Raw genomic sequence first — 22,891 nt, 5'->3', positions numbered from 1 at the left:
CTGTGGTATTCCCCCTGCAGCTGCTTTTTAAGTCATTAAAAGTTGAGATGGTTAGGTGTTTAAGATACATTTTACTGCTGAAACTTTGCTGGCATTTTCTATGTTGCCACGGTGATGAGTCCCACAACTGCCCGGTCATCAGCTGAGAAACGCATGTGCATGTGCATGTGCATACATGACAGTACGTGGGTACCCTGAGATTTTAAAACCACGATATGTGACGAGTCGGGGGTGATGGCATGACAATGACAGCACGGCATCTTTTACTGTTTTCAGAATCTTTATTTTGATCATACAGAGAAATCCTCAAACTGAGGGATCAGTTTGGGAAGCGGTAAAGTTTGGCTTATGCAACACGAGACAGAAGAGATTTTTGTAAATGCATTTCACCAGGTTGTATCAAATGAATTCTCAGTGTTTTCAAACCTGAAAATCTTTCATTATTAATTGACAAGAAAATAAATAACCTAAGCAAGAAAAATAAATTATAAGAGCAGAACTAAACATAAAAGTTTGTTAAAAAAAATTAGATAAAGACAAAGAAAGGTTTGATCTTCAGTCAGAAACTCAAAGAATGCATCGAATGAACCTGAAAAAAGTGCAAGAAAACATTTTGAACCACCAAAAAGTTAAAAACAAAGATTAACAGTGGTTTGAAGAAACTTGTTTATGTGCTTTTAGTACAATATTTAAAACTGATTGCGGACAATCTTCCAAGAAGAGTCTGTTTCTTGAAAGGTTGATGCAAGTTTCCACAGAAATGTTGCTGCCATTTCATTCCCACACACAGGAAAAGGTTTCCTGACATGAAGTAAAGGTGAAGATGTGCTCGTGCTGCTGCCACATCGAAGCCAAATTCAGGATTAAACATATTTCCATCAAACCATTTAATTATTCCAAAAAGCGCTGAAAGAAAAACTCGTGCCTTTTAAGTGTAGGAATCAGCAGTAAATAACTTAGGTATAGCTTTAATACGTTAGCTTGTGCAGAAACATGTATCCCACCTCACAGACAAACAAGGACACGTTCTCAGTTGTCAGTGTGCCAGCAGCTGAAATCATGCATCGGAGTATAAAACTCACAGTTGTGCGTGTGTTTTTAATTGTATGCTGCACTCAGAACCTGTTCACATTCTGTTTGGTCCATAAATGTTTGTGTTAGAAAACATTCTGTACACTTTAATGCACTTTTAGCTTGCTGAAGCCACTTTTCTGAGGGCAGCTGTTTCACACTAACATATGAACGTTGTGAGCAGTAAAACCGATGAAAATAACAAAGAAAAAGACCAAAAAGATGCAAAGATTAATGGTTAGAATCATTTGAGTGTAGTGTTTTTATTCTTGGTCCCAATCCAAAGTCAGTGTCCCTTCTTGTTTTGGGGTCAAAGAGGTCATCTTACCATCTAAATGGCACCCAGTGGCCTGGTTAATTAGCTGGATAGCCAGTGTTCTATGATCCCCGGAATAAACGGGTTACCTTATCCCTGCACAAGAGAGGGAAAAAGGGACCAAAGGGAAAAAATCGTTTGACATGGCCGCCACTCCACTTTCTGTCACCGTTTGTGCTTTAGAGCATATATTTGGGTGTCTATGGTCACCTAAAAAAAAAAAGCTGTCACATTGCTTGGGGGCCTCCTTTGACTTAAAAATATCTTTTTCAGTGAGCGGTTCAGATTTGCTGCGGATTTTCTGCATAGAGTAGAAATATTCAAACCTTCAAATCATGCTACATTCACTGAGCCTTGGAAATGGGATGTCATAACTCTTTTGCTCTTATTTTGTGCACCATTCTGAACATTACCCACTGCAACAAAACAAAGAAGTGAAGTGACAGCAAAGGTCGAGCTTAGTGGAGCTAATATTTGATGGGATTTTTTAGTTTTGACAGATGTATTCATCTGCCGAACGGATAGTGAGCTGGGTTTTCCAGTTCAGACACATTCCCTGGAATAGAGGCAGGAGAAATGAGTCAAATTGCTCAGTCTACACCCTTTAACTAATTGTAAAAAGCTGTACGTTCATACACTGCTCAAAAGAATAAAGGGAACACCTAAACAACACAATATAAGTCCAAGTCAATCACACTTCTGGGAAATCAACCTGTCCAGTTAGGAAGCAACACTGGCAGTGAATCAGTTTCACCTGCTGATGTGCTAATGGAACAGACAACAGGTGGAAATGAGAGGCAATTAGCAAGACAACCCCTATAAAGGAGTGGTTCTGCAGGTGGTGGCCACAGACCATTCCTCTGTTCTCATCCTTTCTGGCTGATGTTTTGGTCACTTTTGCATTTTGTTAGAGGCGGTGTCTACAACCCACAGAAGTTGCTCCGGTAGTGCAGCTCATCCAGGATGGCACATCAATGCGAGCTGTGGCAAGAAGGTTTGCTGTGTCTCTCAGCACAGTGTCCAGAGCATAGACCCAGCAGAAGGACCGCTACCTCCTCCTTTGTGCAAGGAGGAACAGGAGGAGCACTGCCAGATCCCTGCAAAATGACCTCCAGCAGGCCACTAATGTGCATGTTTCTGCTCAAACTGTCAGAAACAGACTCCATGAGGGTGGGGCTTGTGCTTACAGCCCAGCACCGTGCAGGGCGATTGGCTTTTGCCAGAGAACACCAAGACTAGCAGATTCGCCATTGGCGCCCTGTGCTCTTCACGGATAGGAGCAGGTTCACACCTGGTGTCTGGAGGCGCCATGGAGAAGGTTCTGCTGCCTGCAGCATCCTCCAGCATGGCCGGTTTGGTGGTGGGTCAGTAATGGTGTGGGGAGGCACTTCTTTGGAGGGCCACACAGCCCTCCATGTGCTAGCCTGAGGTACCCTGACTGCCATTAGGTACTGGGACGAGACCCTCAGACCCATTGTGAGACCATATGCTGGTGCAGTGGGCCCTGGGTTCCTTCTGATGCATGACAATGCTGAGCCTCATGTGGCTGAGGTGTGTCAGCAGTTCCTGCCTGATGAAGGCATCGATGCTATGGACTGGCCTGCCTGTTCCCCAGACCTGAATCCAGTCGAGCACATCTGGGACATCACGTCTCGTTCCATCCACCAACGCCTCATTGTGACTTGTCTTGAGGAATTTCCACTGAAGTTGGATCAGCCTGTAATGTGATTTTTATTCTTTTTTTTTTTTTTCCACTTTTATTTTGAGTATGATTCCAAATCCAGACCTCCATGGGATAATAATTTTGATTTACATTTATCCTTATGTTATTTTGTTCTCAATGCATTCCACTATGTAATGAATAACGATTTAACTGGAATATTTCATTCATTGAGATCTAGGAAGTGTTACTTTAGTGTTCCCTTTATTTTTTTTGAGCAGTGTTGTTCACAAGGGAACTCTCTGTGGTATTGTTGATCATAGCATGTCACAGACTTTTTAAGACCTCAGTGAATTATGCCAGCTTGTGAAAGAAGGGGAAATCACATTCATATGTAAACGTCTGCGAAATAAAAGCAGCAAATAAACTGAGGACTTCCAGATGATGTTAGAAGTCAGTTGATTAAGATGTATTTACTTTCACGTCCACAGATTCATTAGTGAAAGTTAGTCAACCCATTATTATGTTGTCTAAGTTAAACTGTGCAAAATTAATATTTAGAGACTTTCACAGCTTCAGTCGAGAGCGTCCAAGGATAATTCAAGTAAACTGGGTAAGATGTTGGCCCGCTGTGGTGAACAGTGTCTGCAGCACTTCACCTGCTCCTATGATCCCACCACAGTTATAGAACCTGGTTTTACCAGCCTGTTCTCCTTCAAAACTGCTTTCACATAAAACAGAAATAAAGTGCCGTGGAGCTTCTTCTGCATGTCATCGCCTGCATGCATATTCATCAGTTCCCAGTGACTTTCTTTGAGTGAAATGAGTTCAGTGGAGTGCTGACCGTCACCTGGCCTGAATCCGCTGTAAAATGTGGCCATGCTTGATTAAACTTGGCTCACACACGCAATCTACGGCTTTCCAGTTGTTGAGGACAATATACTTGGCAAGAGAAATCAAGTGCACCCTAATTTACTGTACTTGGACTGCGGTGCCAACATGTTTCCCAGGGCAGCTTCTTTGTTGTCCTGCGATTCAGGGATTTGGCAGCTTACAGCGAAGTTTCACGGGAGAAACTGACTGAAGGCTCCAGTTTGACTCCGTTGGTTTTCTTTTCTGAAGGGCAGTCCTCAGCAGGAAGCTGTGAGAAAGAAAGCAAAAAAAATCTGGTTGCTAATAAGCAAAACAATAAGTCAGTTATACCTGCTGGAGGGGGGCTGCAGCAACACTTCAAAGAAAAAACAGTAAATCAAATTAGATTAATGATAATCTGGCGCCCTTCCCTTGTGATCTGTCTGGGAAAATAAACACCCCCCCCTTGTTGTTTCACTTTGGATTGACCTGGCCCTGGACCTGTCCTGCACCGTGCACGCACTGTGGAACAGGGGGATGGGACAAGTTATCGTGCTCATCTCAGGCAGAGGCTCCAAGGAACAGTCAGCCAAGCCCTCAGGGGTGGTGGAGAACAGAGGAGGTGGAAAAGAGGACTCAGTGTAGAGGAATGTTGTCTTTTCTATCATTAAAATATGCCGTTTGCCTTTTATTTCTACTAGCTAAAGGTTAGCTAAGTTGAAATAAATAGAAGCAACTGTAGCTACTCTGTAACTGTATCATTGTAATGCAACCTCTTATTTTAGTAGTTCATGTTGAACACAAGTAGAAGTCTGTGTGCTGCAGCTCCATGTTTTGTAAATTTACTTTACATCTGTCCTGGACAGGCTGCTGCAGAGAGGAGCTTTTCCAAACTGAAGCTTATAAAACAGTCCACAATGTCTCAACGGACCTGTTTTAATAAGCATAAATCGTGAGGTCTCTCGACAGGTATCATCGGATGATACCATAGATGCCTGTCAAGACAAGTACAGTTTTAAATCAAAGCTATCTGTGACTTTGGATCAGATTTTACTTCTAATTTATAATTTTATGTTGTGCTTATAGAAGCACATTCTGCTTCTATATGGCCCATTGCTGCCAAATACAAGTACAAAGTATTCACAGATCATTTCCATGATCTTTTATTGTTATTTATGTTATTTTAGTGTGTTTGTGTGTTTAACCTTTATGGTCTGTCATACAGCTGTTGTCCAATAATGGCGAGATTATAGTATATTTAAAATTATTCTCGACAAACTCTTTCCGTCCTCATAGAAACAGACTCTCTATGTAATTCTATGTACTACCACTAGATGGCGCAAATTATAAGACAAGTCAAACCTTGCAGGTGAAGGAGAAGGAATTTCTTTATTCATTTATGTTCAAAGGCCAAATAAATGTCTGAATAAAAGCAGGAATTCGTTAATTATCTAAAAACCAGACTGAATGGTGTGACCTCTGGGTTCAAAGCTCTCTTAGGAGAGAAGTGAGAAGTGGCTTCTCTGAAGGGCACTTCAGCAGTGACTCAGCTCGATGGTGGGAAGGTGGCTTGATGCTGATTTAATGGTCTGACTTCTCTACAGGGTTGCTGAGGTTAGATTAAAAGGATGTGATAGTTTTCCCTGTTTAAAAGATACAAGAATCTGTCTGAATCGAAACTAAAAACAGAAACAGAAAGAGCTTAAATGTCCAAAGTGGAATGTCCAGGGAAAAAGGTTCAAGAATCTGTCACAAGGTCATTTGTTGGAGGAAAAATACTGCACAAAGAGGCACTAAATGCTTGTCATCTCTAAAGGGCACGACGTGGGATATAAGAGGAATAAAGACGAAGAGCAACTGATGTGGGAGAAAAGAAAGAGCTGGGGTTCATTTAGGAACAGCAGGGCATCATTCTGAGAACTAATCTACTTTCAGCATACAGAAGCATTTACTCCACGAAGATATAACTAATTAATGATAAAACCAATTCATGGTGGGCTCATACCATGCTGGAAGCTTGTTAACTTAATTTGTTTCTGACTTCATTTGTTTACTTTATTTACAGTTTTCAGCGTTTTTCTGTTAGTTTATTATGCTCATTTACTTACTTCAACATAAGTCAGATTCTTTATCTTATCCTGTTTTTTCTTTTAAATCCGTACCTTTAAGGTACCGAACTATCAGCTCATTGGTCAAAATGGTGATGTGCAGTAAAGCAGCTCATTCTTTGTTTGAGGTGTGTAAAATAACCACTGATCATCTAATATGCAAATGAGTTACATGGTGATGTCACTAACTGTAAGAGGAAAAGCGTGAGCTAAACATGAGGTGTTTGAAGCAGTTCATGAGCAGTGGCAGAAACGTTTTTGGCTTTGTAACTATGCAGAGCTTTTATGAAAAGCTTTATAACTCACTTAAGGTAAGAAAACCCCCAAAGCATAACTGGGAGTTCTGGCTATAAGACAGACTTACTGCTCGTGGGTTGCTGCCCTCTGTACCCATGTTGACATTGTGTCTTTTCAGTTCTGACTTGATTAAGGCTGAAATACAAAACAAACAAAAAGACCTCATAAATTAAGTTTAACAACCACAGTTAACAGATTTAGTCACACACATACACACAGGCTACCTGTGAGAAGTACTCCCAGGAGGATCCAGACGCAGAGAAAGAGATTTCCAGCCAGTGGATTGAAGTCTGTGGTCAGTTTCCCCTGAATCAGGGTGAAAATCATCCCAAAGATCTGCAAACCCAACAACACACTCCAATAAAAACGTATTCCTTATAAGTGGAGTTGCAGGTGAGATGCAGAAAAATACCTTCCAAAACAGTCAAAAGACTCAATATGGCTGTGTTTCAAAAACTATAAAACCAAGAATGCTTTTTCTTTAAACCAAGCTGATTTCTTTGGATACACATTTCTGAGAATAAGAAGGTTTCTGTCTTCCACAATCTCAAGATGTAGTCACCACAAAGCTTCAAGGCTTTAAATTAGTTTCCTCAGGTCAAAAACTGCCTTTCAGCGGTAGAACAAACACCGTCTTCTTCTGCAAAAACAACCAAATAGGGATTATCATTCACATTCTGCAGTGCTGTTGCTGTACCTGAGCAAAAGCGTTGAGAAGTCCTGAGGATGTTCCTTCAGACTCTGGGTAAGTGATCTCCACCCCAAACTCAAAGCCAAGAGGCAGGTAACCTGTCATGAAGAACCTGCAAAATAATACCCCGTTTTCACTGCTGAAATATTCAGTGGAAAACATCACACGCTCCAGCTTTTTCACTCTGGATCTTCAGTATTTCAAATGGTGTGATGTAATGTGACATGCTGGTTTAATGTCTTATTTACATGAAAACATCCTCATGGTATTTGCTGCGTATCGTTAGCAGGTGTGTTTACACCTGCAACAACGGACAAAACAGACAGAGATCCAGTCTGTCTAGTTGAGAGAATAAAACTTGAACTCAAAGGTCATTTAGGTGAATCCTAGTGTCTGGGTGGAGAAAAGAACAGCTAATAATTTGTGTTTTTGTTTAATCTTCATGTTAATTTATATCATTTCGGTTGTAGCAGCAGCAAAGCTTCTCAAACTTGCATAAATGTAACTGAGCAGTGAAGAACTAAGTTAGTGACCTGCTCATTTTTCACAACCATTCAGAATCCTTTCAAATAAATATGTATTTTTTTTTGCTTCTGTACGTCATCTTATGAGTAGGAAAACCTAAGTGTTGCTTTCTAAAAACAATGTCACGGGAAGTCTGAGGTAGCTGTGGTCTGGAAGGATTATTACAGCCTCTGGACTCCACTTCTGTTCTTATTGCTCATGCGATTTTTATGTCTTTATACGACAAATTTGAATCACAATTTGGCATATTGGTTTCAGATTTATAAATAGAACTAAAACATGCAGAAGAGTGTAAAAACAGTGCTGCTATAATGAGCGTTCCTGTCTGTAAAGCTACTAGATGCATAAGATATCAGGTGTGTCGTACCCCAGGACTCCAGCCGTGACGAAGACCAGGTAGATGTTGTTGAGGTCCAGGGTGAAGGTGAAGACCACCATGCCCAGAAACGACAGGCTGTACACGATCAGAGTCGTAATCCTGGAGAAGATAAGCCACAGTAACTAGGTTATGTTCACTGGTAATCCCCCAGTTACTAACCATGAATTATATTTGTTTCTCTTGTTATAAATGTCAGCTTCTACCTGACTGACGAGTCACGTAAACGAGGCTGAAACTACTCACGATGCAGTTGTTCAATACTTTCTGATGTGAAATGAGGATCTTTACTTGTGTATCAGTGTCAGTTTTAACAGGAAAAAATTATTCTAGCCACATGTCCAAAAGTCCACAACTGGTCCAGTGAGGTATGGTTCTTTGACTTTTTCCGTGTCCAATCAGCTCGTGCCGTTCCAAGGCTGGATCTGCAGCATGCGACTATATGTTTGAAGTGTTTTTGTTGAATATCACTGTCAGGCAAACAGAAATAATGATCCTGATGCTTCATATTGTTTCTGTTTTCTTGCGATCGTTCATGGGTTTGGGTTTTATTCTCCACAAAATAAGTGGAGCTCATTTGGTGGAACACTTGGTGCTCAAAGTGAAGTTGTTTGTGTCTGCCCTTTGTGTGCAAGGTTTATTTTGGAAAACCTAACCATTTATTTAGGGCACCTTAATGATGCAAATCACTACAATGTCAAAGAAAATAAGTTATTATATCTTATAGAGGATAGAGTACATGTACAGGACTTTTTTTGGAGAAGCTCCTTCCTGTTTCAGCTTGACAAAGCTCCATCTATGTACAGAGAGGCCTGAACTCAAATGCGCAAAGCCTGAAGAAATGAGCAGAGAGCAGAAGTGAGATAATGTGCTGCATACTTGTATGTCTTTGTGTGGTCCAACCACAGGCCACAGAGGATGGAGCCGACCATCCCAGCGACGACGAGAGTCAAACCAATCCTCCCAGCATTCAGCTCCTGGTTCTGAAGAGAGGAGAAGAGACAGGGGGCTGTAGCCTTTTTTTCCTCATTTAAAGAGACAAGACGTTCTCGTAACAGGTGGGTTAAAGGGTCAGTCACATGTAAATATGGGCAGTATAGAGGGAGGAAGGGCGAGGATTTACAGTGCTCTGGGAGAGCGCTGTTAAGTCATCTGACAGTTCAGCTGAGAGAGTTTTATAAGTTCATTCAAGGGTGGGGATCTGTGTGTGTGAGTGTGTGCTGACAGTGTTAGACTGGGCAGCAGGCATGCGTGAAAGCAGCTAATGAACTCAGAGAGCCTCAGACAATACGTTTGTCTCATCGAAGCCATCAGAGAAAGCTCTGTTCCTTTCTCTCTCGATACATCTTTTCTCTCACACTCTCCAGTCACTGTCCAGTTCCAATACAATTTAAGCAGTAAAAGGATTAATCTAAATATCGTCAGTCTGCAGACTGATGTTTTAGTCTTTAACACATGATGATCGATGCATCGATAAACAGTGAGCAACATTTTTCAGTGCATGCAATGCTGCAGCTGATGCACAAAACCCCAGGAAAGAGATTAAAAACAGAAACAGTCTTAAGCCAGGCCTCGTTTCTGTATGTATTCCTCCTCACCCTATCCATGAGGCTGAACCCAGTCACCCATCAGAGGGGGCTCATCTCTGCCGTTTGTATTCGGGATCTCATTCCTTCCATCGATACCCACAGCTCATCACCACAGGTGAGAGAGTGAACATAAATCAGCAGCTTCACCGTTTGGCTGAGCTCTCGTCACCACAACAAACCGTTACAACGTCCACATTACTGCATCTTCCTGTTGACCCACCAAATGCAGGACGCCTCGTAAAGCCTCTTCTGTAAAGTGGGCTGAGCGGCGGTCAAAGGCAGAGGCCTTGGCTATCCCATCGAGGATGGAATTATGAATGTCCGAAAGAAAACTCATTGTCTGTAAAGCATCAAGTTGTTTCCCAGGTCAATAAGTGTGGACAAAGCAACGACCAATCACAGGTGTAATTCACTGACATGATGACCCATTATCACAGCAATTTGCTTCAGAGATAAAGTGTTCCCTCCCTCCTTCCCTTGTTCCATCCATCCACTTTACTAAAAGTGTCTAAAAAACAAACATCAGAGCAGTGAGAGGTGGTTAAAAGCTCCAGCATAAGGTACTAAATGGACCTTAGATGATATTTGGCAAATATCTGAAGTAACATAAACTGAATTGTAAATATCAGGAGGAATGAGATCAGAACCTGTCCATTTCTCAACTATCAACAGCATCTTCAGGGAGGTAAACTTTCTGTGATCAGTTATTTGAAAGAAAGACATAAACTATGCTATGGACGGGACAGTGAGTACAAGAAGGATGAGGACACTTTTCATTTACTGTTTTATAACCACCTGCCTGCTTACCTCATAGCAGGCCATGATCATCTGGTTGAGAAGTGTTGAGACAGAGTAGAAGGCGCCCGTCAATATTCCTGCAGACAGAAACAAAGAGGCAGCAGAGTGAGCTGTTAGCTTCAGCAGTGAGTGATGGCACTGAGCCAAAAGTTCCACTTGTTCACGAGTAAAAGGCCTGGGTTCTGATTTGATATATGTAAAAACAGCTGTGCAGTGTTAGAATACAAATACAGCAGGGAAAAGCATTGCTTGAATGCAGAGATCCCTGCTCTTTTGGGGAGTAGATTAACTGGAAAACAACCAAATGTCCTGCTGTCATTTCCTCCTCTGCGGGTGGACATCTCTGAATGGATGTTGCCAAGTTACAGAGTGAGAGTGATCCCATGACCAGTCAAAAGGGCATAACAAAAAGCCATCTTCCTGTACTTTTCTCCAGCAGGCTAAAGCCAGGCTAAAGCCAGTGATCGTTCACAGAGAGACATGTGAAGCAACATGTGGCAGAAAACAGTCACATCGGAGACCCGGGGAACAGAAGGGGACTTTGAGCCTCACTCGTTTGCAGTGTGCCACTTTTCAAATGGCCTTTCATAGCACTGAGGGCCTTGAAACACACAAGATAGAGGCAGAAATATCAGTTTAAGTGAAGTGTTAGTTATGATGATACATCACACACATACATGTCATACTGCAGGGGCATCGTTTGGTTCCATATAACATATTTAGTATTATAATGTAATCAGCTAAAGTGTAATGTTGTGGTAAATGAAGCAGGAGGAAGTGGTAACAGGAGTTTTAACTACTGCTTTAGAAAGAATATAACATTTCTCTCATTAGTTTTCCCAGCATTTGTCTTCCAACAGTCGCTTTCAAGTAAAACTGTGAGACCTTATTAACCACTAATCCTTGACATCTTTTGATGTTAATCTGGTAGATAAGATTATTTTACCCTCTCTAGGACCTAAAAAATAAGATTAGAATGTAATACTTGCCGTAGCTGATGAGCAGCAGGATGAAGGCTTTATTCTTTACCAGGTTGATGATGGACTGTTTGTAGGAGTAGTCCTCCAGCAGGGAGCCTGGTAACACAGCCTGGGCTTGGCTGGGAGGGAGGGGAGGTCGGTCTGTTATGACTGTAAGGAGAGCAGAAGCAGTCCAGCGTTAGTACTTTATTTAACTAAAAGGCGAATGTGCAAGTCACACACTCTAATATTTTGTTGGACCACCTTTAGCTCTGACTATGGCACATATTTGTGAGTCACAAATGAATGTCACAGTGCTCATCTTCGTCCAGAGTCACATTCATTTTTCACTGATGATGTTTCTCCAGCACATCCCAAATATTCTCAGAGGTTAAGGTCTGGACTCTGTGGTGGCCAATCTGAAATTGTTCCCTGAACCACTTTTTCCCAATCTGAGCCCAATGGGATCCTGGTATTCCCATCATTTAATATGCTCGAGACATCAGGGAACAAACCCAATCTGCTCATTCGGTATATTCAGAAGTCAGATGACCTCACTAAGAGTTTAAATGATCTCTGATCACAATCATTCGAGCTGAGCCTTGGACTGATTTAAATCCAGTTTTAGTAGTTTCACTGACCTCTTAGTTGTTTTGCTTGCTTGATGCTGACCAACAATTCCCCCTTTCTGAACCAGAGAAACATCTTTTCCTCAAGCACAGTATGTTTCTTTTGATGTGGTTGTTTATGACAATGAGGAACTACTCACTGCATCAGTTAGTTAAACTTCCTGTTTCCAGCTGAAACACATTAATCACTGCTGGACTTTTCCAATGGGAGGCTGTTATTTATCTTCTTCAGAAATCTTTCTAGTGGCCAGTACTGGTACTGCAATCAAAAGTATTTCCACGTTTGCTTCATGTTTCAGTCTTGGTGGCTCTGTCCATCTTTTGTACACATAACAACACTTCTACAAACATCGAGTTACCGGTACTCTTCTAAAAATACTGCAAGTTATATACTTTGAGTCACATCAGACAGGTGAAACATGCCTTATAGGATTGTGTTTGTACTACAGTGTCGAACTGAGATAACTTCTCTGTATTTGACTGGCTGGTTTTAACCACAGCTCTGGTTTCAACACAATTCATTTGCATACTGGTTCATTGCTGCTAAGGCCACCCAACACTCCCTTTAGTTTAATTTCTTCCACAAAATTCAATACAAAAAGAATCTACGTAAAAGTCTTACCTCTAACTAGTCTCAATCTCAACTTCTGATGCTGAACTGGATGCTTAATGCTGCTACTGTGGAAGATTGTTGGAATATTTGCATCACTCTGGGGACATGTGGGTCAGTTTGGTGGGACTGTACCTATAACTGTGAGGAGGAAGAGGCCCGTGGAGAGAGCAGCAGTGCCGTAAAACATGATGCTGATGTTGTGACCCGTCAGTTCAACATCATCGGGCGTGTTAGGAACCAAAACAGGAGGCAGAAGGAAGCCAATGGCCGTTCCCAACTAAGAGCAAAATAAAAACACATAGAGAAGTTATACAAATGTTCAAACATTACACATTTACTGTGCAATTAGTGCTTGGTGATAACAAACACGGATATATTTCACTTTTGTGATGCTTGCTATTATTTTAGTTGTATTGCATTCAAAATCTTACTTAATAAAACTATCTATTGTCGAACAAATGATAATAGAGTCTACTCCATTAGTTTCTCTCATTTCTGCATTTGGGCCTGTTTCTGCTTTATTTATCTCTTTTATCTCTCTGAGTCTGTGCACTCGCTCCACTCTTCTGTTGTTTTTTAGTCCAACACACACACTGTCAAACCCACAAGCTATAAATAATCCGCACGCACGCGGCCCTGCTGACCTGGTTCCCCAGTACGGCTGTGGCGCACGCGGTGGAGACCTCGCGGGGTCCGAACCAAACCGAAGCGATGCGAGACGGCAGGCCGAGTATGAACACCTGCGCCACGGAGCAGATGACCTGCGCGGTGACGGTGACTCCAAACCGATCGGGGCTCACGCTGGCGCACTTGAGCCACGCGCCGGCGCAGTTGAGTCCGGCGCCCAGCAGGGCCGTTAAACGCAAACCTCTCCGGTCCAGCAGCCAGGTGGCGGGGAAGATGAGCGGCACATATGCCACCATGTAGACGATGGAGAGCCAGTCCACCTTGTCGTTGGTCACCCCGTAGTAGCTGGTGAACACGTTGGTGATGATGCTGTAGTGAATCCACTGGAAAGCGTTCATCAGAGAGTACAGGCTGAAAACAGTCAGCACCGCGAACCTGCGCCTGTACAGTTTGGTCTCAAGCTTCTTCCCTTCCTCCGCATCCCCTCCTCCTCCTCCGTTGGGCAGCATCGCCTCTCTTTCATCCGGGGGCACCTCCTGCTCCCGGCTCGTGTCCGCGTCCCCCGGCCGCTCCGCCGGCGCGGCTCCGTATGTCTGATCCGGGTATCGCTCGGCTGCTCCCTCCAGATCGGGACTCTTCCTGCCGATCGTGATGTCGTCAGGTGCGCCGGTATCTGCGCGCAGATGCTCCTGCACGAGCTCACCGGCAACCATGATGCTTGATGAACGCTTTGTCGTCTGCCGGCTCGGGAGATGATCAACTGGCAGCGAGGCAGGAGGCGAGGAAACAAGAAATGAGTGGTTTCCTCATTCGGTAACAATAGATTCAAGCGTGATGCTTTATAACAGTGAAATAGTCGACTATAGGAGCCTAATTATTCAAATAACACGCTTCTGGGAGTCCTAACCCTCATGAGACATCACGTTTTCTCTCGTGTCCCGCTTCCTGGACCTGCATGCCCTCCTCTGTGCGTCCCACCATCTGGCTGCCTCTCTACCATCTATCTGCGTTCAGCAGAGCTGACACACGGCCGTCCGATGCTGATGAGCCAATGGTAGAGCAGCCAGCAAGAGCTTGTAGTATCGTGTAATGCTGCCTGGGCGTGCGTGTGTGACCATGTGGAAGCACGAATGCAGTGATGAAGCAACAGATCGTGAAGTGAAATAAAAACTCAGCATCATCCTGATGGTTTAAATCCCCGTTGTCTTGCATTATTATGACAACAATTTTATTACAAAATACAGAAAAAAGGAAATAGGTACCGGGATTTATTTATCTTTTTATATCCTGTCATTATGTTCCACCGACTCAAGTAACAAATTAAACGATGCACAAATACAACCCTCAGCACTGGGAGATAATTCTGCTCACTTTCAGCCCCTTTCAAAGGGGTTGTCTACTGTTGCTGCCTCTATTTCAATTAGCCCGTCCATATGCTCAGGCCATTATCTGCTCTAATCCTGATCATGCATGACCTAGTGAGACTGCACTGCAGCAGGTACAAGCTGCAAGCTTCAGTCCAAACCTTTCACACACACCGCAGGAGGTGCTGACTCCACTGACTGACATGTGGTTAGTTCTGACATTAAATAGTTCCGTAAAATCTTTCACAGTAAACCATCGCCCCCTCTGGCTGAAAGCTGGCGCCACACTGCTACGTTTGATCAAACAGCTTGAGAAGAAAACGTAGAAAAAGGTGTGTTCTTGGTTGTATGAATGTGTTCTGGTTAAATTTAAGACTGGTGGGTTATTAAGAGGCTATGATTATCTTAATCTAAATTTATAAAAGTGGAAAGATTATTCATTAAATAGAAAAGAATATGAAAATGTAAAAAAAAAAAAGTTGTTGATGTAGATAACGAGATAAAGATCTCTGAAACCAAGCGCGCTTCTTCCGGTTTCTCGTTGCCTTGGAGACGCCTCCACTCACCAGCAACACTTTGAATAATTTATTATAAAAGGAAAAATACACCAAAAACACGACCTGTAGAGGTAAAAACCTAATGTCCGGGTCTGAGGAGCGGGCTCTGCAGGAGCTGAACCTGCGGAGAGAGACGTGGTGTCAGGTGGAGATGAACCCCCGGCAGTTCTGGGAGAGATCCGAGAGAAGGCACTACCGGAGCCACCTGCAGACCAGCCCGATGCTGCTCAAGGCTCTGACCGGTGGAGCACAGCACAGGGCGGCCGGCACCGAGCGACCGCCCCCGGCCAAGCTCCCGGAGAGAAGGCACTTTGAGGAATGCTGTAAGTTTCAAGATTTAACTGAACTATTCACGTGTGCTTAACACCGTGAAAATTCAAGTTTTTAAAAATCAGGATTTTGATGCAAAAACTGCAGGTTCCCTTTGTCTTTTTTCCTCTCTTCCAGATAAATCTCACCTGGTGTAGATGCTTCCAGAAAGAAAATAACACGAGCCACAACAGACACACATTGGAGCTGAATATACACCAAATATCAGTGTTTTATTTCCTCAAACTACAAAAGGCAACTGTTTGTCATGATAACAGTATAAAACAATGTTCCAGTTATCTCTGAATGTGAACTTTGGCCTAATTTCATGTGTAGTATGGGTCAGATGCTGCTCATTACACAGATATTATTTACTTCTCATGCAGAATGACATACTTCTAATACAATGTTATCTATCACCAGGAACTGAGCCTTTAATTGGAAGATACCTGGCATGGACAATGTTTACCCATGATGGTCGCCTTTGAGTCCATCTTACTTTCAGGATATGACTGTTAGCATCTGCTGGCTTTGGGGAAAAGTCTGTATGCGTTCTGAGCGGTGACCAGCTGAACAGTTTGTGGCGACAGACCTTTAACGTCAGCGATGTAGCGGCAGGATAAACAGATGTTACTTGGTTCATTCCTCACCTGAGACACAGAAACAGACGAGACGTGATGACATTTTTTTGTGTTCGGGTGTAAAAATGACTCACTTTATTCACTGAAACCTACATGTTTGTCGAGTCCCAGCGCCGGGGAGTCTGTTTCTAAACAGATGTGTTCCAGAGGTATCTGCCTGATTAGCTTGTGTCTCTGGGTGGCAGAATAAAAATGGATTTCATGAGATCTACACATTAAGATAGATATGCACACCTGCATAATAGAATCAGTAGCATCCAGTAACTGTAAGCTATTCATTCAAACAGATCACAACATAAGATTCTGAGTCACCGCAGCTGTTTACTGCGTCCTCACTAATGATATCCCTGCTGCTACAACAGTTACCAGAGAAAGTAGAGCAATAGCACTTGTTAAGTATTCAGTAAGAAATTCAAAAATAAATTCTGAGTCTCAGCTGTGTTTCAGTGATTCCCTCAACACAAAAAAAGAGCGTTTTCTGTCACAGAAAGATATTTCATTTTCATTCATATCTGGATTTAATGCTAACGTGATGATTTCGGTACATATGTTAGCTCGTAGTATAGTATAGTAACTATGACATCCATCTTAATGCTGATGATGGAAGTTGCTCACGGCATGCACAACATGATTCTTCTTCACCAACCTGTTGGCTCCTGCAGACAGCGGGTGGGAAAGAGAAGAAGTAACCAGCCTTCACACCTTCCAGAGCAACCGATGGCTTCCCAGCAAAGTTGTGAAGCAGAGCTCTGCTGATGCCTGGCAGAAAATATAAACACTAGAACTTTGAAACATCTGTGCACGAAACAGAGGAATGAAACTCCCACCTTGTTCTCTCATGGTCTCTATGGTGATCTTAGCTGCTGATCGTGAGTGGACGTTCCTGTGCAGACAACAGGAAAGCTGGAGAGTCATCATCATTACCGTCCGAGCAATGAAGAATTTTCTTTAGAGACGACTGGTTTCATAGATTTAGAGACTGAATGGGAAAACTAGGAGATTTTAACAGTGAACTGTGAAGTGCGGCTGTGAGATACAAATCAGATGGTCATCACTCAGCCACTTAGTGTATGTACTTAATGAAAAGGAGCTGTACTGTGATGCAGATACATCTTAATACTATGTGACGACCTCTGCGATATCTGCTGCAGAGGGGCCACATTTAAGATAATAAGATAACTTAGGAGTGGTTAGGGCTGTCACGATTATTTTACTAGATGATTATTTGCAAAACAAATATTTGAGATTAACAACTATAATTGTTAATTGTCTCTTTTTAAGCCTCTAATACTACATTATATTATAAGATATTACATTCTTCTAATGATGTAATAATTCACCTAATCCTTATGGAGCTGAACCACCATTTAATGGAACTAAATGCAAGACCATGAATCAAAACACAAAATAATAATAAAAAACTTTCTAAACAGAATATGATATCATATCATAAGATATAATAAGTCCCAGCAGAGGACCTCACTGGACGTAAACTCCATCAGTCAGTCCATGAGTTTGACACAAAATACTGAGCCATCCCTAAGCTTAATTTATACTCTTCAAGACGTGACGTCTTCATTGAGCATCAACGTTCTGCGTCGAGGCAACACGCTGCTCTGCAGTTCACCGCCATGCCGGTAGGGGGGTGTGGCTGTATGTGTGTGTGGTTTCAGGGGTTAGAGCCGAAGCCTTGCTTTTTCTTCCGGCCACAGTTAACAACAGTAAACAGGCAACCGAGGTGCAGCAGCTGCATTTGCAGCTGGAGCTAAACAATATGAAGAACAAATGCTTAAATTGCATTAAAAATGTTGAAGTGCAGGCAACAGAGAAGACGTTCGCGGGGGTGGTCTGTACGACCAGCCGAGGCTAAACGAGTGAATTTACAACCTGGATGAACAAATGCACTTCAGATCATTTCAAATGTCAATGAGCTTCTTCGCCGTATACAGACATTAAGACCGGAAAAGGCAGCTGCCGGAAATTACGTTCTGAGCGGACCAATCACAGCCCTTATGGCCCGCGTCTACACGTCGTGTCGTTAGAATTCTTTGTAGGTGCACGTCATGCTACGGCGGAGGGGTCGACGTCGTAGAAATGACGTTGAAGCATAAACTACGACTTACTTGGAAAGACTAAACCTTCGATGGATGCTCCTTTTATATCGAATCCCAACACCCTCACCTGTCACCAATTAACCTGCTGACTTTAGAATCTTCAGAACAATATTTCTTGTATATTCTTTAAACTTTTCTGTCTTTCTTTGGCTGTTTTGAGTGTGTTATTGCATCAGATTCTGGGTTTGTTTCATGGTAGTCAGTGAAGACACTTTGGATTTACGTCTGGTAAATAAAGGCTCAAATGAAACAAAAATGACAGATTCCAGTTTTTAAAGCATTTTAGAACATCTGGACATGTCGAGCGTTACATGATCACCCGAGCTTCCTACGTGTCATGCTGGTGCTCACACAGGAAGATCCAGCTCCTTTGCGATGTTGAGCTGTTTACTGAAGGCGTTCATTTGGTCGTTTCTGTCCTGCTGAGTTGGCGCGCACCATGGCGTGAAATCTAAACCAATCTGAAACCAAAAGAGGAAAAATAATCCATAAATTCATCCCAGGCAACAACTACAGCTCCACTTTTTATTTGGTCTAATTAATCACATGATTTTTACATTATTATCTATTTAAAAATCCTTTATTAGATCCATAAATATAACTAAAATATAATTAATTTACTTTTGTTTTTCTTAAGAAGTTGGAGAAATAAAAAGGTCTCCAGAAATGTTTGACGTACTTGAAGGAAAAGTGGAAAGTCATTATTAACTGTAAATAAAGCCATTAAATGTTAAATCAATGACGCTTTTAATTTGTCATCTATGGCCATCTTCATTTAGACTTTTTTCCACATCGTCACAGGTGAGTCACTTCTCACAGTCAGCTGTAGTCACAATGTTCAACTCAGGTGTAAAGACTGAAATCTGCCTCTTTGCTGCAGAGGAAAATGAACCTGCTGGGATTCGCAGTAAAAAATGCTGATTGGAAAGTGGCTGTGGGCTCATTCAGTAGCTGAACACCTTCGCTGCAGGAGGGCTTTGATCTCGCTGTGATCCATAAAACAACAGTTCCAGAAACAGCAGCCTGGGAGTGTCGCCTCAGCTCTGTGATCTGAAATCTGCTCTGACAAACACTCACATTCCTCAACAGGATGTTCCTGAAAGCTTTACAGAAATAGACGGAAAACCCGGAGAGGGTGAGATTGTTCTTGAGAAACAGTGAGTGACTGAGCTCATTAAGATTTCCTTACATGTAGGATTAGGAGGGAAAGTTGGGTTTTAGCAAGTTTAATCTCCTTTACTTCAGCAGAAGTCACAGGAAAGTTTAGATCTGTTGCATGAGCAGCAGAAAAATATGTGTGCACAAGTGTGTAAAGTCACGTGAAAGGTTGTGTGTAGTCAGCCTTCAAGCCAAAAGTGTGATCTAAAGTCTTTTTATGAAAATATTCCATAAAAAATCTTTTTAGTGAGCTACAGTTTCAGGCTAAAGTTATTATACGGAACTAAAGGGTGTATGGTAGTGCTGTGCAGTTAAGGGGTGGAGTCTACCTCTCCGACAGCGACGAGGCGGTCTCTGTGGCTGTAGATCTGAGGCAGGGCAGCGTCCACCTCCTGTGGTAAATACAGCTTCATCACTGACAATGTGCAGACATTTGAGTGGAACACAGATTTTGTTTTGCAGGAAAGACCAACAAAGTCTAAACTGCTTCAGAAAACTGTCCAGGTTTCAGTTGGAAATGAATCGCTTCCGTGGTTGTTTTCAGCCTGTTGCAGCAGATTATTGAGATGTAAATAATAATAATAATTATAATTGTACTAGAACCCCTCATGTCTAAGTGGTTCTTATTGCAACTGTATTAAGTTTAGAGTCAAGTTTAACTTTCATTTATTCCCCCTTCTGCATCTTTTTTGCCATGTTTTATTTGATTTGTAAAAAAATGTAAGTCTACTGAGAGCAAAAGGCTAGTTTTCATTCTTAAACCACTAAAGCGTATGTGGAGTGCTTTTTGATGGATGAGTGAGAGACTGTTCATAAACCTGAGTAACTGAGCTTATGCCGGAGTTATGCAGAACTCAGTGAAGGCAGAATAATAACAGCATTAAAAATAATGTATTTCATTAAACCTTCCTCAGTTTGTGCTGTTTTCACATATTGTTGTAACATATTTTTTTAGGAACTTTCAATGGTTTCAAAGAAAAAGTAAAAAGATCCGATCAAGAAGCCTCTGAATGTCCTGAAGGACTCGACTGGAACACCACTGAGATATCCTGATACGGACTCTCCTCCCTTTTCTCAGAATCAGCGAAGTGAAAAATATCAAAACATGGATGCTGTGAGGATCGTTTTACTACCTGAGGCTTCACGCTGCGCTGCTCCGGCCCCCCACCGCTCTGCAGCGGATGGAGGCCAAAACATGGAGCCACCAGATCTGGATAGCTACGAGAAAAGAATTCAACATTACTTGATGAATAACAAAGAAAACTGTCCAGCTGAGAGCAGCTGTGTGGAACAATCTATACATCTGTATAAGGTTCTCATGATCCTGTAAGAGCCTTACTGCCAGTTATCTACACACCAGCTCTCCACAACTGATGACTGAGCTGTCTGAACCAGCCTAATCTCTGCATTAGCCTGACAAAAATAAATACATCTCTTTGTGTTTTTCAATTCTTTATCACATATTTAAGATTTGTATCTCTTTTCACCGTTTTATGTAATCAGCGTTTCATAACTTCCTGTCAAAGTCTTAGTCCTTTCCTTAAAGAGATTTCAGGCCTGAGGGTATAAATCAGACACCACACTGTGTGTGTCCTGCGGCTGATAGCACAACAATGCAGAGGTACAGACCTTTCTTGCAGCTGGAGAACTCTGGTAAATTCTCCTACTTCTTCTGTAACTGCAACCAGAGTCTTTACGCCAGCCTTGATGCACGCACAAAAACGACACACATGAACGCTTCTTCTCTTTCAGTTCTTAATATGTTCAGCCAGGCTCCCTTGTCATTTTGATGCCATCATGATGCTTATATAAGTCAGCTATAAGTTAATATTTCGACTTCCAGTCCCATGAGACAGTCTGTTCCTAACTGATAATGTTTGTTTAGAACATAAAATGTCATTTACGAAGAACTTCTCTTGCCAGATGGACTGCTTTTGCTCACCTCTCTGGTCCTCTGGATCACATCCTCCAGATCCTACACAGAACAAAAGATTATTGATTTATTTGGTAATACATCCAGCCCTCATTTCTTTCTGTTTCCTTCCAGGCAGCCAGACTTTCTTAAATCTTTTTAAGTGGTCTCCAGCAATAGTTCTCCAGGCTTTTCTTTGGACACTGGCTGCTTTTACACTCCTTTTCAGTCCAGTCTTTGTACTTGACTATTTACAGTTTTTTTGGGGGGGTTGTTAAGCCACTTAACTCATTGAATCATTCAAGCAGAAAAAAGGCATCAAACTGACTCAAATGGATGAGCCAGTGTTGTGTCTACAAATAGACAAAAATGCAAAGAACCAGTTTTGAAAAGTATCTTCAGACACTTTATTACTAGCAAACTGTCACAAAGACAACAGAAGTGTCAGGCCTAAAAAAAACCTATCTACAGCAGATGAACTGGATCTGAAAGTGATGTCCCTAAGAAAGAGGAAAAAATCCAGCAAAGACCTGACAGGACCTGAGAGATGCATCTGGACCTTCAGCTGATCCATCTACTGTTGGCCCAAGCCTCATCAGAAATGGGCTCCATGGAAGGGTGGCTGTCAAGAAGCCATTCTTAAGGAAGGGAAACAGGGAGAAAAGGCTGAGCTATGCCAAATGACACAAGAAGTGGACTGAAAATCAGTGGCAACAGGTCTTATGGAGGGATGAATCCTCCCCAGAGCCCGGACCTCAACATTATTGAAGCAGTGTGGGATCATCTGACAGAGAACGGAACAAAAGGCAGCCCACATCCAAAGAAGAGCTTTGGGATGTCCTTCAAGAAGCCTGAAGAACTATTCCTGAAGACTCCTTAAAGAAATGACAGAAAGCTCGTCTCAGAGGGTTCAGGCTGTGTTGGAGGATAAAGGAGCTCAGACCAGATATTCACTTTCAAGCTCGTTAGAACTGTACAAACCAGTTTTTCCTTATGTACTGTATTTTATGCATGTGCTATCATTTCTGTTGATGCTTTTTAAACTGTATTTCCATTTTGATTTGAACGTCTTTTAATAAATCCCTGCACCTACCCCTGAAATATATAAAGAAATGTGGGGTGACTTCAAACTTACTTACTCAAAGTAAAACATTTCTTAATTTGAAGAAACTTTTGTTAATAAAGCCGCTACATACTTTACTCAAAGCCTATTTTGTGATTCATCTTTTTGCCTAAATACTGTATCTCCATTTAGAATCGCACAGCTTTGAATAAATCGCTGCACCCGTTACATGTTTTCCTAGCAAAAAGGTTTCTTTGTTAAGGAAAACTCAACCAAATAATTACTGTTAGCTGTGAATGTGAATGGGCAAAATCTCTGGTGTTTCTATGTTGTAGCATTATTAGAAATTAATGCTTTGTTTAATTCAGGGCAAATACTATCGCCTAAAACTAAGAAAGAGATTACAAAAATTACTTTAAATACACCTTTGAACTGTTAAAAGCGTTTATTATTGCTTTACGTGTACATTTATTTATGTAGCTAAACTGACGTTTGCATATAAAGCCTTACCACTTCAAATTCACGTGCTGATATATGACAGTGACAGTCAACGAAGCCATACTCCATTGAAAACAGAAAAACGTATAAACGAAAAGAGAAAGTCTGTAAATGTGTATTTTTCTTTTCAGCAGCTGAGCTAACAGTCAGACGGAACAAGTATC

General features: G+C 42.0%; 3 protein-coding genes across 5 annotated transcripts; 1 reads left to right on the top strand and 2 right to left on the bottom strand.

Moving 5' to 3' along the window:
- Positions 1–3,124: 3,124 nt before the first annotated feature.
- Positions 3,125–14,188, bottom strand: flvcr1 (FLVCR choline and heme transporter 1). Of its 2 annotated transcripts, none has more exons than XM_072362663.1 (10): positions 13,129–14,183; positions 12,617–12,761; positions 11,273–11,413; positions 10,293–10,360; positions 8,776–8,879; positions 7,888–7,998; positions 7,002–7,107; positions 6,529–6,640; positions 6,372–6,439; positions 3,125–4,188 (listed from the first exon to the last, which is right to left on the bottom strand). In XM_072362663.1, exons 1-10 carry the CDS (start codon positions 13,822–13,824, stop codon positions 4,099–4,101), a joined length of 1,641 nt encoding a protein of 546 aa, XP_072218764.1. In that variant the 5' UTR covers positions 13,825–14,183; the 3' UTR covers positions 3,125–4,098. The 2 variants fall into 2 exon arrangements, with proteins under 2 accessions (XP_072218764.1, XP_072218765.1); XM_072362664.1 differs by lacking the exon at positions 3,125–4,188 and adding an exon at positions 4,363–4,421 and having other exon boundaries at positions 13,129–14,188.
- Positions 14,189–14,999: 811 nt separating this feature from the next.
- On the top strand, positions 15,000–15,739 carry spata45 (spermatogenesis associated 45). The gene is made up of 2 exons (XM_072362696.1): positions 15,000–15,355; positions 15,480–15,739. The coding sequence occupies exons 1-2, from the start codon at positions 15,115–15,117 to the stop codon at positions 15,497–15,499; spliced, it is 261 nt and encodes an 86-aa protein (XP_072218797.1). The 5' UTR covers positions 15,000–15,114; the 3' UTR covers positions 15,500–15,739.
- Positions 15,740–15,856: 117 nt separating this feature from the next.
- Positions 15,857–22,885, bottom strand: tatdn3 (TatD DNase domain containing 3). Of its 2 annotated transcripts, none has more exons than XM_072362695.1 (10): positions 22,740–22,885; positions 21,197–21,229; positions 20,884–20,957; positions 20,388–20,472; positions 19,584–19,646; positions 18,448–18,557; positions 16,807–16,865; positions 16,629–16,738; positions 16,076–16,156; positions 15,857–15,991 (listed from the first exon to the last, which is right to left on the bottom strand). In XM_072362695.1, exons 1-10 carry the CDS (start codon positions 22,794–22,796, stop codon positions 15,857–15,859), a joined length of 807 nt encoding a protein of 268 aa, XP_072218796.1. In that variant the 5' UTR covers positions 22,797–22,885. The 2 variants fall into 2 exon arrangements, with proteins under 2 accessions (XP_072218796.1, XP_072218795.1); XM_072362694.1 differs by having other exon boundaries at positions 16,629–16,741; positions 16,810–16,865.
- Positions 22,886–22,891: the final 6 nt, after the last annotated feature.

This window comes from Leuresthes tenuis, unplaced genomic scaffold (assembly GCF_036924035.1).
Source record: "Leuresthes tenuis unplaced genomic scaffold, fLeuTen1.0.hap1 SCAF_13, whole genome shotgun sequence".
NCBI lineage: Eukaryota > Metazoa > Chordata > Actinopteri > Atheriniformes > Atherinopsidae > Leuresthes > Leuresthes tenuis.
Note: the sequence above shows the minus strand (reverse complement) of the source record. Positions and strands in the feature narration are given on the sequence as shown.

Excerpts from the sequence above, each read along its gene's own strand:
- flvcr1 (XM_072362663.1), bottom strand. The coding sequence starts at position 13,824 with ATGGTTGCCGGTGAGCTCGTGCAGGAGCATCTGCGCGCAGATACCGGC. Across the intron at positions 6,641-7,001 it reads TTCTCAACGCTTTTGCTCAG|ATCTTTGGGATGATTTTCAC; the intron begins GTACAGCAACAG and ends TTGGGTTTGCAG. Across the intron at positions 6,440-6,528 it reads CCTGGGAGTACTTCTCACAG|CCTTAATCAAGTCAGAACTG; the intron begins GTAGCCTGTGTG and ends TTTGTATTTCAG.
- spata45 (XM_072362696.1), top strand. The coding sequence starts at position 15,115 with ATGTCCGGGTCTGAGGAGCGGGCTCTGCAGGAGCTGAACCTGCGGAGA. Across the intron at positions 15,356-15,479 it reads AAGGCACTTTGAGGAATGCT|ATAAATCTCACCTGGTGTAG; the intron begins GTAAGTTTCAAG and ends CCTCTCTTCCAG.
- tatdn3 (XM_072362695.1), bottom strand. The coding sequence starts at position 22,796 with ATGGAGTATGGCTTCGTTGACTGTCACTGTCATATATCAGCACGTGAA. Across the intron at positions 21,230-22,739 it reads CAGCACGTGAATTTGAAGTG|GATCTGGAGGATGTGATCCA; the intron begins GTAAGGCTTTAT and ends TGTTCTGTGTAG. Across the intron at positions 16,157-16,628 it reads CTGTCTGCAGGAGCCAACAG|AGACACAAGCTAATCAGGCA; the intron begins GTTGGTGAAGAA and ends TCTGCCACCCAG.